General features: G+C 35.8%; 1 protein-coding gene across 1 annotated transcript in view; it reads right to left on the minus strand.

Annotated features, from left to right (window-relative positions):
- Positions 1-394: 394 nt before the first annotated feature.
- PCDH17 (protocadherin 17) overlaps positions 395-17,143 on the minus strand; it is a 133,553-nt gene continuing 116,804 nt past the window's right edge. Inside the window, exon 4 of the mRNA XM_006882726.1 lies at positions 395-1,327. Within this exon, the coding sequence (XP_006882788.1) occupies positions 645-1,327 (683 nt within the window). The 3' untranslated portion in view covers positions 395-644. The remainder of the gene's footprint in view (positions 1,328-17,143) is intronic.

Consider the following 17,143-nt stretch of genomic DNA (forward strand, 5'->3'; position numbering starts at 1 on the left):
GTTGTTTTTGTGTTTTTTGACTAATGATATGGAATGTTCTTTGTGTTTCTATGTGTGGCAGGTAACTTTATACAGAAATGTTTACCACAAATATGTGTTAATGTTTGGTGTAGCTTGGACTACTGCAAGGTCTTTTGGGACTTTGAGTAGAAGCCTGTGATGACTGCTAGAAATCCACCACAGATCACAAATTAGGACCCTGCTTTGTATGGGGTTTATAGGTAAACAGTTAAGTCAGTATAAGTCACGGAGGACAGTCCTAGAGTGATCAGAAACACTTCAGTTCTCACACTGCATACCTTCCTAACAGATTGTCAAAAGGTGACTGGACTCCTCATCCTCCTTTCTTCTTCTCTCCTTTTGTCTTCTCGCTTTATTTTTTCTCTCCTCATTCCTCTTTAAGCATCGTTAACTCTGTTCTAATATAAGTTTGGTCAAAACAAAACCATTATTATCTCTGAAAAAGAAACAGCAGTGAAAAGAACATACTTGTGGGCACTTCAGATGTTCACTAAAAGCCTTAAAGCAGCATTGGTCTTTCCTCATCCCTGTTAGATGGGTTGTCACCAAGAGGGATTTTTTTTTTTTAATCAACCGAAGAGACAAAAAATGCCAATGCTTTTTTTTTTTCCTTTTCCTTTTCCTCACTTTCTTACAGCCACAGGGTCATTTCCCCGGCAGTCCTGCAAAAGCTTATCAATTTCTCTCACAACTTCCTCGGCATCCACTGACTCTCGGCCCAGATCCCGGTTGGGGTGGTCAAGCTGCTCGAGGACAGCGCCCATCTCACTGGAATCCCGGCTGGCTCTGGAATGCACATCTGCGAAGACCCTTGCCATCTGATCTGATGCCATGAAGGGAGGGTCTCTTGGTTGCTTACTGGGAGACAGATACTGACTGTCAGTGGGCAAGTACTGGCTGCTTGCTTCAGCTAGGGCTCCGGGCTTCACTTCACAACCATCCAGGGAGCCTTTTGTTGAGGTGCAAGGCTCACCGCATGCCTTGGTTGGGCTGCTGGATGCTGAGGGGACCTCCTGGAGGAGAGGGCTCAGGGCACGTTTGGCTTTTAAATAAGGTTTAACATTGGCAATGAGAATAGTGTGCTCTCGCTTGTCTTTTCCAAATGTACAAAAAGTCTTTTTCCCAGTGGGATTCACAGTTTCATAAGTCTCAGTCTCAACATTAGCTTCCACTGTGGGTACAAAGAGATTTGTGCGGTAATCTGCATTTTCAGCCTGATTGGCTGCAGGGAACTGTGGCATCCAACACCTGTCAGAATGACCAAGCACTCGGCATTCATCTGTGCAATTAACACACTCTTCTTGTTCTGCAAAACAAAAGAGGAAACAGCAAATCCAATCATTAGAGTTTCCCTGAAATTTCTACAGAGGCTGTGATCACCTCTCAGTTGGCTTGCTTGACCCCTGGTCTCTTAATTAAAAAGGAAAAGAAAACAATAATTAAAACATTTCAGGATGGTTGCATAAACCTGCTGGTTGAGACAATGGTTTTATTTAAGCCTATTCTCCAGATATTAATGAATTCCCTAAGCTTGGGAAGCAGTAAGAAGTGGTCATTGGAGATTCACTCTCAGCAGAACAGAGCATCATTCTAAACTAACCTCTAGGGGATACTGGTTAGTCTTTGTTCTGCATAACCTATTCTGAAAACAGGGAACTTCAAATAGGATCCTCAGGATTAATTTTTCATATCAAATAAGGAGCCACAAACAGGATTACAAACTTCCAAACAGTTCCTCAACTGTTTTACCCCTCCCTCATGTCATATCTCCCTTTTGCTTGTAATTGTCATTTCGGCGACAGTCATAAAAAGAAAAAATTTCCTTTAAAAGTCTCCTTTTCCTGCTGAGAATGGCAAATGGAATTTTCTATCAAAATGTATTATGAATAAGCTTGTCAGAAAGCACACATTGCTATTTTATTAGGTATGCGTATGGATCATGTAATCAGTTTTCTTCACTACTGCTTGTTTCTGGTGTAAGTAGGTGAAAATGGATTGACTCAACAGATATAGTTCAGAATGAATGACAAATCATGATTTTCTATTTTAAAGGATAATGCTTTCTGTGAGAATTTTTAATTTTATCCTTTGCCAATAGGCACAGAGAGAATCTAAATAAAACATTCTTTAATGATCCCTATTTCAAAGATGCTGAACAAGGAAATATGAAAGAAAATTCCTTCAATATGACAGCAGCTGCATACTCCTCTCGACCCCAATATTGTATGAGAACAACTTTTAACTATGACTTCCAAGCTGTCCCTTTGGTAGATGAGTGGTTGTTTCTCTTATGTGTAATGATGCTTTTAAAATCAAGACACTTTCAGGAGAGAGGATATTTACAATTTACCTCTGTGTGTTGGGAAAAGGATTCCCAGCACACTTAAGAACCCTTGGGATTGTCTTTTAATTGATGTTAGGTGCTCCCTATAAATGTATAATGTCCCGTGCAGGCCAAAAAAAGGACACATAAATGATACTCAAAATAGAAAACAACTTAATAATAGGATTGATAAATGTAAAGATATTTTACAAAGTCACACAAAAACACGAGTTCATGTTTTAAACACAAAAGCCATTCATTTCTTATTAAAAAAAAAACCCACAAAACCACATATACACAGATGCAACTTCTTGTAGCTCAAAGAGTTTCAAGATAAAATAATATACTATGAGATTGATTTGTTGTTGTTGTTAAAGGAGCTAACATGGTATCTCGACAAAAGGAAATGTGATGTTGTATTCTCACACGTGTGGAATCTGAAAAAGTCGCTTGCTTCAATTTTAGCTTTGTCACATTTTCTTAAAGTAAATTTTCCCATTGCTGAATGCAATATGTTAAATGTATCATGAATACAGTTAAGCATGTTAAAATGTAGTCTCAAATTGAACTACTTGCTCACAGATTCAAATATCATCTATACCATCAAAGATGGTGAGTGCCAGACAGATGGACAGGAACAGGAGAAGCAGCCAAGAAGCCAGGCTTACAGAATCTTCTAGGAAGTCCTCCCACAGGGATTTAAAGGGAAAAAAATGCTGAAATTTAAAATAAAAACGCTGCCAGAAAAGTTTAGTATCAAGTATATATGTTCCTTACTACTTTGGCTTGGAATCAGAAATGTTCTTTCTCCATGTCTGTAAGTGTTAAAAAACGTAGTATTTATCACTCCATTCAACTGCTTTTCTTTTCTTAAAAAAGACAGTAGGAAATTGTACTATCTATCTCACTTGATAATATTTTGGAATTGTTTAGTCCTGTGATGTTTAAAAAATATATTTAAACTCCATAGACTCACTTTGAAATAAGCTAACAGAGTTTTATATCCTAATATTGACTGACCTACCATTTCAGTTTGAATAGCTTACCACTAAATGAATTCAATAAGAATTGAAGGGGAGAAAGAGACAGAATAATGCAGATGTATGTAAGTGTAAATCGACCTTGAGTTTAAAACCACCAGTGTAAAGTGCACTTTACTTTGGAAAAAACGGCAGCTTTTTACTTATCTCCTTTCTGTAAAAGTCCAGAGAACAAATTTTGAGTATTGACTATGATAAATTATGAGTTATCCACCTTGTGATTAAATTATAATTTTGATGGCAGCAGTTCCCAGACTGTGGAGAGAATAGAAAAGACACTCATAAAAGCAACAGAAACTATGAGCGCAAAGTGAACTATGTCTGCTAAGGGGAAAATTGGAATTTATAAGAGAGCATTATAATTTCTGAAATAACAAATAGATGAAAGAATTGATAAATACATTAAACAGACATCATCTAGAAAATGATTGGATAGTTTGAGAAGAATGGAATTTAAAAAGGTAAGGGGAATAAAGAAAAAGAGGAACGTGAAAGGAGTAGAAAGTGGAAGAAAGAAAAAAGTGAGAAAAGACGGTAGGAAGGACTGACCTACGCGCTTAAAAGGAAAAAACAAAGAGACAAACTTGTATTGGAGACAATTTTGCCCGTTGTAGCTTCTATTAAAACATACAAAAACTCTCTCAATAACCAAAATATGTATGCACTAATAATGTGGATCATTTTTCAATCACTAGAGACATAAAAGTATGGAATGAAATGGTTTTCTGTACCTGAAATAGGACAGATTTCAGAATAGAAATACTGAATTAGCAGTTGTTGAAACAACAGGAAAACATATTTTAGAAAACTATTACTTGCCTAAACTAGATATTTATAAACAGAAATCAACTTTTGGGGGAAAAAAATCAACTTTGGAGAAGAAATCAGAGCAAAAACACTTGGTAAATTGCCCTCTCTTGTAAAATCAGTCTAGGATGACAGAAACAATTATTACTCTGAGTTTTAACTGTCATTAATTGCAATGTCACCCTTTCAGAGGATGCCTCCTTGTCAAAATATATAATGACATTCAAATGGAATATGGATGGGAGAAACTGAAAGGTAAGCACTCTCTATATTGGAAAGTGGGAATAAAAAAAGAAGTTCAACAATTGGAACTCTGGGTAGTTATTTCCATAGGGAAAATGTATACCAATATCTAGATTAATGAACTCTATATACTAATATTCATTGCTGTTGGAATCAATTCAGAGTTGATATTCCAGTGAGTTCTAAAGGCTGTAAATGATATAGGAAGAAACGGTCATCCATCCACCTCACTGCCAGCCCCCAGAATACCTGCCCATCCCCCGCACCTGCAGAGCTGCTGGTGGATGCACATCATTAGCCAGGCGTGGCCTTTGAGTTACAGGCACAATTCCCAATTCCCAAAGGACTGAGTCATCAGAGCTCTGTATTGACTCTGATTCACCAGGTGCTCTAAGGGAAAAATATGGCACTCTGCTCCCATGCAGTTTACAACCTCGAAAACCCAATGTCAGCTGAGTTCTGACTTAATGGCAATGAAAAAAAAAAAGTATACCCCACACATTTTCATATCAACTCATCATCCTTATATGGATACAAAAATGCAAAGGTTGTATTTTTCTATCTTCAATGCATTCATGTTACATTGATATCATGCATAGGATGCATTGATATAAACATGAAGTGCTTTATTCTGAGTTCAAATGTGATATGAAAATGACAAGCAAGAATTCTGTAAATATATCAAAGTCTATAAACAAGAAATGTATTTATGAATTCTGCTCCAAGTTGATTTCCTAACTTTTCCACTAATTTGAGTGTATGTATAACATTAAAATGTTAATTGCTCTTCTAAAATAGCCAACTTTAAGCAGCATTAAGCCTTACACTTGAGGCATATAGCAACACAACACGTAGCATTTTCACTCTGCGGAAAAGGAAACTGAGTTATTAAGCAATTAAATGCCTTCCTCAAGGGAGCATACATCACTTACTTAAGAAGGAGAATATTGGTGACTTAGTCCTTACGGAGTTACACTACTAACCCAAAAGTTAAGCCTCTCTGGTGCTTCAAATCTACCACATGCTCAGCAGGAAAATGGTGGGCTATATAAAACTTCAGAAAATCAGTAGAAGGTCAGTTATGAGTCATGGTTCTATACACTTTTTTTATGTGCCATAGTGTCACCTGTGATTTATAATGACACTATGCACAATAGCTTTGAACCCTGTCCTACCACAAGTCAATCTCAGTTTCCAATACACCTACCACCATTACTCCAGATCCTGTGTCAATTCGTCTCATCCTGGAGCTTCCTCTCTTGTACTGATACTCCACCCTTTCAAGAATGATTTCTTTCTCCAAGAATGTGTTCCTCCTGGCAAAGCATGTCAGATGGAGCTTCAAAAATCTTTGCTTCAAAAGAGAAACCTGGTCCACCCTTACCAGGACAGACATGTTTGTTCTCTTGATAGTTCATGGAACGTTCATTATTGTTTTTCAGCACTACAACTCAAATACACCAAGTATTCTTCTGTCACTCTTAGTCATTGTCCAGCTCTCTGATGCATAGCAAGTAATTATAAAGACTAAGGCCAGAATAAGGTACACCTTAGTCTCTAGACTGACATCGTTGCACTTTAGCACTCAGGCGAGGTCTCTGACAGTAGATTTTCCCAATGCAATTCATCTTTTGATTTCCTGAGTGCCAGTGCCAATAGTGTTGATTATGGGTTGAGTAAACTGAAATTGTTAACAATCTCATTTTTTCTCTCTCCATCTATCATGGTTGTGTCAATTTGATCAGTGGTGAGAATATTTTCTTCATTTAAACTTCAATCCATATGGAGACTCTATGTAGTTCTTGAACTTCTGCAGCAAACACTTCAGGACCTCCTCAGCTTCACCTAGCAAGGCTGTGCCCTTTTGAAGAACAGATTTTAATCCTGTTCTGTCCTGCACCACACTGCTCACTGCTAATATACTTGAGGCCATTGCTGCAATCACTGGCAATCCATCTCATTTCGGAGTCCTTCTCACAAAGTCTCTTTTTAAGGAATAGCCTCTCCTAACAATATCTGTTGTTAACAGTGATCTGAAGACTAAAATATACCTGATTCAGGCAATGGTCTTTTCAATCACTTGTTATATACATCTGAAAGCTGGACAAGTAAGGCTGACAGAAGAAGAACTGAGGCTTTTTTTATGTTGTGGCCTTGGAGAAGAGCGTTGAATATCCCCAAATAATCAAAAAGAACAAATAGATACATCCTGGAAAAAGCGCATCCAGAATGATCATTGGAGGCAACCACGGCAATGCTTGCTCTCTCATATACTGGGCAGGCTGCTAGGAGAAGCTATTCTTTGGAAAGGGACAAAAGAGAAGAAGACCTTCTACAAGCTGGATAGACACAGGGACCGCAACAATGGGCTCAAGTGTGTCAGATATGATGAGGAAGACACAAGATAGGACAGAGTTCAGGTCAGTTGTTGATAGGGTCACTAGAGTCATGCTCGATTCAATGGCATTTGACAATGGCATCTAACAACAACAATAAGCCTAAAGTATGTGAGACAAAGCTTTGTCATGTTTGCATTTAGAGAGTACTGTGGCTGCACTTTCTCTAAGACACATTTGTCACTTTTATATAGTCATAAAGATATATATGTGTATCATATTTGTAACTTTCTCATTTACCCTACTACCTTTGGTGTAAGAGCAACCAACATTCACGTTACTTCTGATATCAGAATTTTGTATAGTTCAAATTTTATGTATTCATATTGGTGGACACTTAGAATTTACTTTTTTCTAAAATAACAATGAACAACCCCCCCCTAGAATCAGCAGTTTAGTCTTAGAGATTTAGTGAAGCAGTGATTGTGCCAAAATATAGGAACTATTTCTTTATGAAATAATCTCAAGAAAGATATTTGTATGAAAAATATTTAGATAAAACACTAAATTATCTGCTTTCAAATGACTAGATTTTAGTAATCTTCTGCTAAAGTTAGCAGAATTTCATTTTTACAATGTGATTTTAATTCCATGGTGCAGCTATATCATTAGGAGTGCATAGCCATTTCGATGATGGATGAGAAGTGCCAGGAATTACCATGTATAGGATTAAAATTTGAAAGCAAAATGCTTATTTAAATCAGCAAGTATCAGCTAAGATTAAGTGGGCCTCTCTCTGCTGAACATAGGTGTATTGGAAAAGCCAGAGAAAATCCTGTGTGCTCTGATTCTACTTTGTTCACTGCAAAGGAACATGTCAAGGAACCAGCGCATAAACTCTCTTCAGAGAAAACCTAGCCCTTAATTCTATAATGTCCTGTTATCAGGGAGAAATTTTACACCAATCCAAGTTTAAACTCCTTTCTTGTACTTTTTAATGCAAGCACCCAAAGAGAGATACTTACCAACTGATTTGATAACACTTCGGGAAATGTTAGAAAAAAAAGAATTTATTCTCCTTTTATTATGCCCAGGGAGTTCACATGTTTATCAACCTGAAAACATACGTGGAGTTTATAGCATAGGTGTCTTATATATTCATCTGGTATCTGAAGCTGATTTAATGCTTTTTAGAATGAATTTCTACATCTTAGAAGTCTTAAAACTAAATCCATTTATCAGAATATCCAGGAGGAAATTCTAAAGTGTTGTGGCCATAGAAATAAAATATTTGAAAGGGAGTTTTTCTGCTTCATGAATGTCATCAAAATGGTTTTATTTCAGCTTTGTGAATAGCTTTAAATAGGAATTGTGCTCTTTTATTTACCATGGTGGTTGATACTGTTTCTAAGAGCATCTTAAAATTAGAGTTGTTTCCATGTAGACTATTCTATAAATGGAAGTCCACTTTTTTATTTGTTCTCTTTTTTTTCTATTTTATTTCTAATTTACCTTCTTTCACCAATGTAAGCTTTCTTAACACCTAATTAACTGTCTGGAAAAGCAGAGAGCAGGCACCCATCTCTATTTATGGCCAGCACAAGTGTTTTGTGGGTTAAGTCTAGAAAATTTAAGCCAAGCTCCCAGCAAGAATTCTCCACCTGCCAGCAAATAATGACATGTCATGGCCTTTGACCAGCAGTTTCTGTCCAGTAGTTGTCTATAGAGAGGTTTTAAGAGTGCCAAACCGCTTGCTTTCACTGTCTTATTTTCATTACATACACTAATTACACACATAAGCACATATCTTTATGGGTAAAACAAATTCCAATTGCCTAAACACATTGTAACATGGTAGACAACAAAGTGTAAGTACTAAAATAGAACTCTGAAAAAGTCCAACAAATCTTTAATAAAATGCATTTGTCCTTTGAGAAGTTGACATAGTTTGCAACATCCTGTGAACTGACACTTCTCTAATATAAACAGCTCCTTCTTTTTTTGGTGATGTTGAATATTACTCACCTCTTTTCTTTCCCCTCCTATAAAGCCCTAACTGTTTATTTTGATGATAGCTGACTCACTCCATACAAATGGTATTTTATAACCTGTATCCATACACATTATTTCCATTTGTGACTCTGTGCCCCATTTACTAGTATATTAGTTAAAAATAGGCCTTCCAGACTTCCCTAAATCTTTCTATGAAAAGAATGAAAAATGGGCTTTCAATTCTAGAAACAATATTAGAAAGTTAAGTAAAAAAAAAAAAACAAAACAAAACCCCTTTTTCCCCCACCATGTACATTCTAGTGACCTAGTGTTAAAGAATTGCTGCCAACTCAAAGGTACACAGTTTGAAATGATCAGCTGATCTGTGGGATAATCACAGGTAATCTTCTCCTGTGCTATTTACTGCCTCTGGAAATTGGAGGATCAGCTATGAGTTTGTTCTGTCTCCACTGTACTCAGCAACAACAAGACTACCAATTTCACTAAATGCAAACCCAAACCCCTCCCCCGTTTTCTTGTTCACATGACTGCCTGGCTTGATTTTAGTAGTGTTTTTTAATTTGCTAGCTATATTTTTAAATCAAGGAAGAAGCAGTAAGGGAAAATGTGGCATTAGTTTAATCAATTTATTTTAGTTAAAAGATCTTTCGTCTACGATATCAGATTTTCTGTGATTCTCACTTGTATGCGGAGATCTCTACTGGTATGCTAATTGAGCAAGTGATTTACAAATACCCGGTACAGGGAGTGCTTTTGCTTCTTTAACTTTTTAATGTATGAACTGAACATATTCGGTTGCAATATTTCATAAGGAGACTTGTTTATACACTGACAGTGATATAATGATAAAACACCAGGCCTAGGACTCCAGGAACAAAAATTATTTCTTGATAATCAGCCCTAGGGGATGGCAATTTGGAAAACACAATTGACATTATGAAAAAGCTATGAAAGGAACATGAGCATTCTCAGATGGATGGACTGCTAATCTGGTTTCCAGACTTCACTCCAGTTGTGAAATGTCATTCTATCTGCTTTCACTGGGCAGAGAGAACATTACGAAGAGGAAGTTACCAAATAGTTAATAGCACAGAGCTTTGAATCACCAACCCTATAATGTGCACCTGCGTTGTGCAATGCTCCTGAATGCACTGCCATGGTTGCATTCAGACACAAGAAACCACTAGCCTATATCATATTCCAGTGAATTCCATCACAGCTGGATATCTGGAGCTGCTTGGAACACTTGCATTTGCTATCAGCACACCTGCACACATTCAGGAAAGGTTCCTAGTGTTGTGACCTTTGGACACAGTGAAACATCTCTCTGAGTGAAACTTTCTGGCATAGACACAAACATCATCTAGTTAATGCTCTCGGATGAAGAAAATGCGTGTACAGTGAAGTTGAAATCTACAAAGAAACAAAGGGAAAGGCTGTAGGGAATATTATATGGAAGCTTAGGACTATGGAAAATGCAAAGCCCAAGCATTCACCAGGAATCTCTGGCACCGACTTTATTGCACTGCATGGCACTCTGCTCTGAAATTCGCATTTAAAATGGAGCTGTCCCCACCCTGCTCACATTCTGGAGGTACAACAATCACCTGGAGCAGAAGCAGATGGTTGGAAGTGAAGGCAGCTAAATGTGGCCATCTCTTTCCTACTAGGCAATCGGATAACTGGCTCCTCAGTTCAGTACTATGCTAATATAATAAGCTTTGTGGGGGTTTTTTGAGGACTTTGATAGAACTTCATATGGAAAAAAAGAGACAGAAAAACAACACAAATACAGTGCCTGAGTAAAGGCAGATAAAATTCAGAGACAGCACTAGTTTGTGTGGTTCATATATGACTTTAAGTGAGTTGTAGTCAATCCTTTATGAGTGGTATTAATAGCTAAGAAATGCATTCTTAAAAGAAGGTGGTGCAAACACCCCTAGAGGTACCCTCACCTACCCCCCCCCAAAAAAAAAGTCTGGCAAGCTACCTCTGATGCCTTAAAAATCCAGTGTTACAATGTTGATGCTGTTAGGTCTTATCAAGTCAACTATGATTCATAGTGACCCTATAAGTTTTCGAGAATTCTGCAAAATGGGCACCATAAATAAAAAATGAGACAATGGCATCTAAGGATGAAAACAACCATCCGCCATGCAAACAAGTCATTAAATGCTTTGTGATAAAGCTTTGGGATGTTTCAAGCAGAAGCACTGTAATTAGAACATCACAGAATGGATTGTTGTGTCAGGTTGAAAGTTCGAGGACAATGAATTTATGTCTATCCATCCCTAACATTGGACAATCTGTAAGACTATTTTCTCCACAGAGTTTACTGTTTGACTGTTGTTGTCATGTGCCATCAAATTGGAACAATTAAGAGCTGACTCCCGAGTGGCTTAGAAATCCCACTAAGAAGCCTGCCCACCTTTAATCCGCAGAGCAGCTGGGAGATTCAAACCTCTTACCTTTGTGTTGGCCACATAAGGCCTTACTGCTAAGTCACCAGAACTCACTTCCTGTTTGATTGAAAGCTAGAAAATCAATCTGAAACCAACAGAGTAAAGTAACTAGTGATTCATTAAATCTAAAATGTTTCAACTAAAAGACCCACTGGGTGGTACAAAAACTTTTAATTCATCAAAAGTTACTTTAGACAAAGGCCTGGCTATTTACATTCAAAATAATCAGCTCTTGAAAACTCAATGGAAGAGAATTCTACTCTGACATACAGGGGTCACTATGAGCTGCAAGTCATTCTACCAACTGATCTTAGTAGTTGTAGGAGATATGAAGGTAAATAAACAAAAATATAGAGAAAAACGTAGATTATAATATGTGCAATGATTCTCATGTTTATTCCAGATCAGAAAAAGAGCAGGGAAGGACAGTGCAGGGGAAGGGATGCAGAAAAAGTACAAAATCACAATGCAGTGGTGTGCATTTCACAGAGCAGTAAAAGACAAACCTTACAGGGAAAAAGACATAAAAGAGGGAGAAATTAAATAAAAGAATATGATCAGAAAAGTTGAGTGGGCCTAATAGAATAATAAAATGTCCTGAGTAAAAGGCCAAAGGTAAAGCATCAAGCAATGGAAAATTAATGTCAGAAGCTGAGTAATTTAACCTATGTCTCCGGAAAGTTTTTAATTATTCAAATGCTTGACAGGAAAGGCGTGAGACAATATTTACTTAAATACAAAACTGGGATGAACTGAAAAGGAAATGTTTCCAAATCAACACCATTTTTTAAAACAGACTAGAGTCTTGGTTTCAACCAGAAAAACTGTCCACCAGAGCAGAATAGGAACTAGTGTAACATGATTCACTGTCAAAGATTATTGGTTGTAAAAAAAACAAACAAAACACATGCAAACAATCCTTGTCTGTAAGCTTCCAACTCATCTCTCTCTGTCTCTGTCTCCCCCTCTTCTCCCTCTTTCTTCTCTCCCTTCCCCTCCCCCCCTCCCTGTCCCTTCCCCTCTCTCACTTTTTCTCTTTCTCTTTCATTTCTCATTGCCATTGAGTCATAACATATTCATAGCTGACCCTCTAGGGGGTTTCAAGGCCATAAATCACACAGGAGAATGCCCATGTGTCTCCTGAGGAGCAGCTTTTGGACTAAAATCACTAGAGAGGTGGTACAACTCCCTAGGGAGGACACCAGTAGGGCTCCCTCATTTTATTCCAGTTTTTCTAATCTACAAAATAACTAAAATTTGATTCAACAGGAATTTTATAATACCAGCATAAACCTTGCATTTTATGCTTCTTCCTTGGGGAAAAATACTCATTGCTTATATTATTTATATCTCTAATTTTTCTCCAACATCTCATCACTAGCTAAACATAATATTACATAGAGAGCTGTGATGGCCACCTGATGGCACATGATGACAACAACAACATGGATGTTTTGTGCTTTTATTTTGTTTTTTTATTTAAGCCACTTGTTTAGAGTCAACAAGACCTCATGCAGGGCCTTTGTATTTAAGTCAATTATTATATTTAGAGGTGCTTTCTTCCAAGTGGTGCAGCACTCTTCTGTCAATTTGCTGTACTAAGATAACCTGGGGTTATGTCATGCTGAAACTTGTGCCATTGGGGTGTCAAATGCCGTAATGGTTACCAATGGTGGACAGTGTTTGGTGGAGCTCCAGGTTAATACAGGTTTGGAAGCAAAAGTGGCATCTGCTTCCTAAACAATATGCTTCCAGAAATTCTATGAACTTTGAAAAACAATAGTTATTTATAGACAGTTCTGTATAAAAAGGCTTCAGGTCTTTTGTTCATAGGGTCGCCATAAGTCGTGGTTGGCTCAACAACAACAACAGCAATAACATGAGAACAAATGTTCAGTATTCATCACAAAGAAAGATGACACGGGAAAGGGGGGTGGGCAAGGAAACAAGATTAACAGAAATAGAGCAACAATGGAATTCATGAGAACGCTGACACATTGTGATACATGTAAAGAATGTTACAAAACAACATGTATAAAAATTGTTAGATAGGAAACTAATTTGTCTGTAAACTGTCATCAAAAATACAATTCTTTCTTTCTCTCTTCTTTTTTCCCTCCAGAATAAGCAATGTTACTTTGGAAAATGGTAATGTCATCATTTCGCCCAAAATGTCCATGTATTGCTCACTAATCTTCATTGTTATTATTTTTAATATTTTTGCTTCACTGAGACACTAATACTCCAGGAGGGACAAGATAATATAGTATTTTCTTTAGTGTTGCACACATATGTGATACACATAACACATGCAACATATTTACAAATAACACATAAAATAAATAACAGTAAAAACCCACGTATGGAAAGAGACTAGATAGAGGAAGAGAAGGGTTGTATATGTGGCAAAAAATAAAGCACACATCATTATGTAAAAATATAGTATCCTTCTGAGTTTGAACAGAATATTTTTTCAAATTAAAGTAAGAGTACTTTTTTTTTTAAAGTACTGAGTATGATGGGTAATCTGCAAAAGTTTAAGGGCTACACCTTACAAACCACCCCCTTCAGAAACACTCATTTGTGAGTCTGTAATATCGGATTCACATTCATCCCAAGACATAAACAAAGATATACATAATGGTTTCCTATGCTTATGAGATACACATTCTTTAGAGAAACCTCACATCTGTCTAAAATTCCATGTTTATAGAAAGCCCTGAAAGTTATCCATTTAATACTGAAGATACTATTTTTCTGACAGTAAATTAATCCTGACAAACAAATTAAAATATGGAAGTTAAAATATATTGTCTTCTGAGGACTTTTAAAGCCAGTGACACCATTATTGAAATCAAAGCTTATATTTAAATAATGACCTTCTTAAAATTTTGAATTATGTAAAACAGAGAATATCCTGAAAACCTACACTTCAGCATTTACACGTTTCTTTTTTCTCCCCTGCAGTTCTCATTCTGTCCTTTAGTCCTCTACTGTACGATTGGGCCAAGTGTGACTCTTTTTCTCTGCTTTCTTTACACTCATTGCCTCTATATGTTACCCTTTATTTGACACTTATAACAAACACGTGAATTAATGAATGAATTCTTTTCATCTGCATGCCTTGAAAGGGTTAACAAAGCCTCTAAAAGAACCTGATTTATATGCAGTGAGAAACCTATGCTCCAGCATGCCATAGTTAGCAAAAGCTGTTTGGTTTACAAGGACAAATTTAAAATTCTAGCAAGTTAAATAATACTGTGAATTTCAGACCCGAGACTATTTAAATATGCTACTATTCTTCATCTTTAGGGAGGATGCTTCCTTATGCTTTTACTGCCTCTGTAAGTTAACCAGTGCTTTGATAATGACACTGTTTTTGATACACGGAAGAAGGCATCTAAAATTCAAGTCATTCTCCTAGCAAAGTGCTAATCCTGTAAAGAAGGTCAATGAAAACATGCTTATTAATCCAAACACTTTATATAAAACAAGCAAAATGCACTTCTTACTGCTGTTTCTCTTATGGTGGCTATCTGACATCTATAGGATAAGGATCTATTTACCAGCATAAATCCTTTTGCCAATCTTCTGTTTCTCACATTTAATTCCTTTTCAACTGTGAGATATGAGTCAAGAGAACCGGTGTCATTTTTAGTATTCAGTTAATTCAGATGCGACTAATCTTCCTCTGATTATTTCATAATCAACTCCTGCGAGTTGTATTTGAGAATCCCAAAAGATGAGATTTTTAAGTAAGAAAAATATAACATTTTTATATTCATAATGACATTCTGGATGCCAAAAGCTATTCATTAAATTCTTAGAACCTTTCTCTACAGACAGTTCTAAAATTTCTATTAACTTACCTTAAATTAGATAGATATATTTAAAAAAAAAACCCATATGGCTGTCTTGCTAGGATCAATATATTTAAAAAGTATGAAAAAGGTGTTTCTTTAAGTTTCAAAGGCATGGGAGCTATACATGAAATTATGTATCTACATAAATGATTCTTACACAAAAAATCCTACATTAAAATTGTAAATAAAATATGATAAAACTAAATGTCCTCAGTGAATGCACGCACATGCAGAGAAATGATATAAACATGTATTTTCACAAAAAAATGTAATTCTGTGACTTACTTTCTGTGAAAAAGAAGTCTTTCTAATTATAACTGAGTCTTACAAAGATAAATTTAAAATAAAATACAGCTGATTTGCATCTAAATATTTTTAACCTAAAATATTCTTACCAATAAACTACTGATACCATGACTAGTATTGCTACTATTATTATAGATTGTTGAAAACAAATACAGTGTTGAAAAAAATACAATAGTTGGCATTTTAAATAAAATCTTTTCTTGGAATTACTTCCTTAAAGCCATTCCTTTCTCATCAGTTTTAGTATGTTGTAAGGTTATTGGAAGCTGATGTTTTGAGTTGGAGCTGGGGTTTTTGTTGTTGTTCCTCATGATTGGGTCATTTCAAGAATGAAAATTTAAGCAAAATCAATACGTTCAATATCTATGTTCTAGAGTAAATATACAGAAGTGTTTCTTGTAATGGGTTTTTACTGGCAATGACAAGCTATTTGTCTAGTAACTGCTTTAATATTTTTCAATCATTAGAACACAGTAAAGCAATGAAGATTGGTAAGGCAGTCAGGAATTCACATACAGGAAGATAAGAGACTTGATCTGCTGAATCCTTTGCTATGTAATTAGCTAGAGGTCCAAAAGCAACTATAAATGGCTATTCCAGATTCATAGCAAGGATATTTTTCTGCTTTTAAAATCCATAAAAGTGATTTTTTATAATACTGTATTGTCATCAAATGTATCTATGGTTGAGTACTTAAAACTTTCTTATCTTAGCCAATACTTTTTGGTTCAAATGATTAACAACTATATCTAACATGGGAAAATAAAAAGAATAAAATTTAACATGAATAAGTTTAACAAAGAATTGAGTATAAATATCTGAGCATTTATTTTCTTTTTAGGCTCATATTCTAGTGCTCATTTAAATAAGAAATTCATATTGACATCACTGAACTTATTAGAGAAGATAATTTTTTAACTCAGATAAACTATAATTGAATTTTTGCATGTAGAAATATGTATGTTTAATAATAGAAATAAGTGATCCTTTGTGCAAGTCACTGCTTAAAAATGTTCATAGTCATTAGTGAAAAAAGGATGTGATCTGAACTTTGAATTTGGTATTCCTAATCTGGCATTAATATTCATTTTCATTTATTTCTCCATTACTCTTTACAAAATCCAATTGTCCAGATGAAAAGACATTCCTAATGCCTCCAATGTAATTAGTAAACTCCCTAGTCTCACTCTTCATTAACCAAAATTTTCCCAATTTCAAACTCATCTCTCACATTTAATTCTATTTGCCTTTAGAGGGGTTTTCTTTTTTTTTTCTTTGTTACATAAATGTTTATTACCCATTTATAACAATAAACAAATATTAAGAATTCACTTGTGAAAAACAACGTATACAAACTTCGTAAACAAACCAGTATAAAATTTTTAAAAAGAAAGGACAATTTAAAAAAAAATCACTAAAATAAGTAAAATAGAAATTAAAAAAAAAAAGACAAGATTCTCAAAATGAAAGTTTACATAATACTCCTGGGCCTCCACAAGAAAAAGTCTGATAATCCAATTACAAAATGGGCAAAAGACATGGAAAGAATTTTCACAGAGGAAGATATTTGATTGGCGAGCAGACACAACAAGAAATGCTCCAAGTCACTGGCCATAAGAGAGGTGCAAATCAAAACCACCATGGGATACCCTCTTACTCCAGATAGCCCAGATGTCCAACCATAAACAAATGGATTGAGAAATTATGGTACATTCATACAATGGAATAC

The sequence above is a fragment of the Elephantulus edwardii genome, unplaced genomic scaffold (genome assembly GCF_000299155.1).
Source record: "Elephantulus edwardii isolate Elephantulus edwardi_28Jun2011 unplaced genomic scaffold, EleEdw1.0 scaffold00023, whole genome shotgun sequence".
NCBI classification, from domain to species: domain Eukaryota; kingdom Metazoa; phylum Chordata; class Mammalia; order Macroscelidea; family Macroscelididae; genus Elephantulus; species Elephantulus edwardii.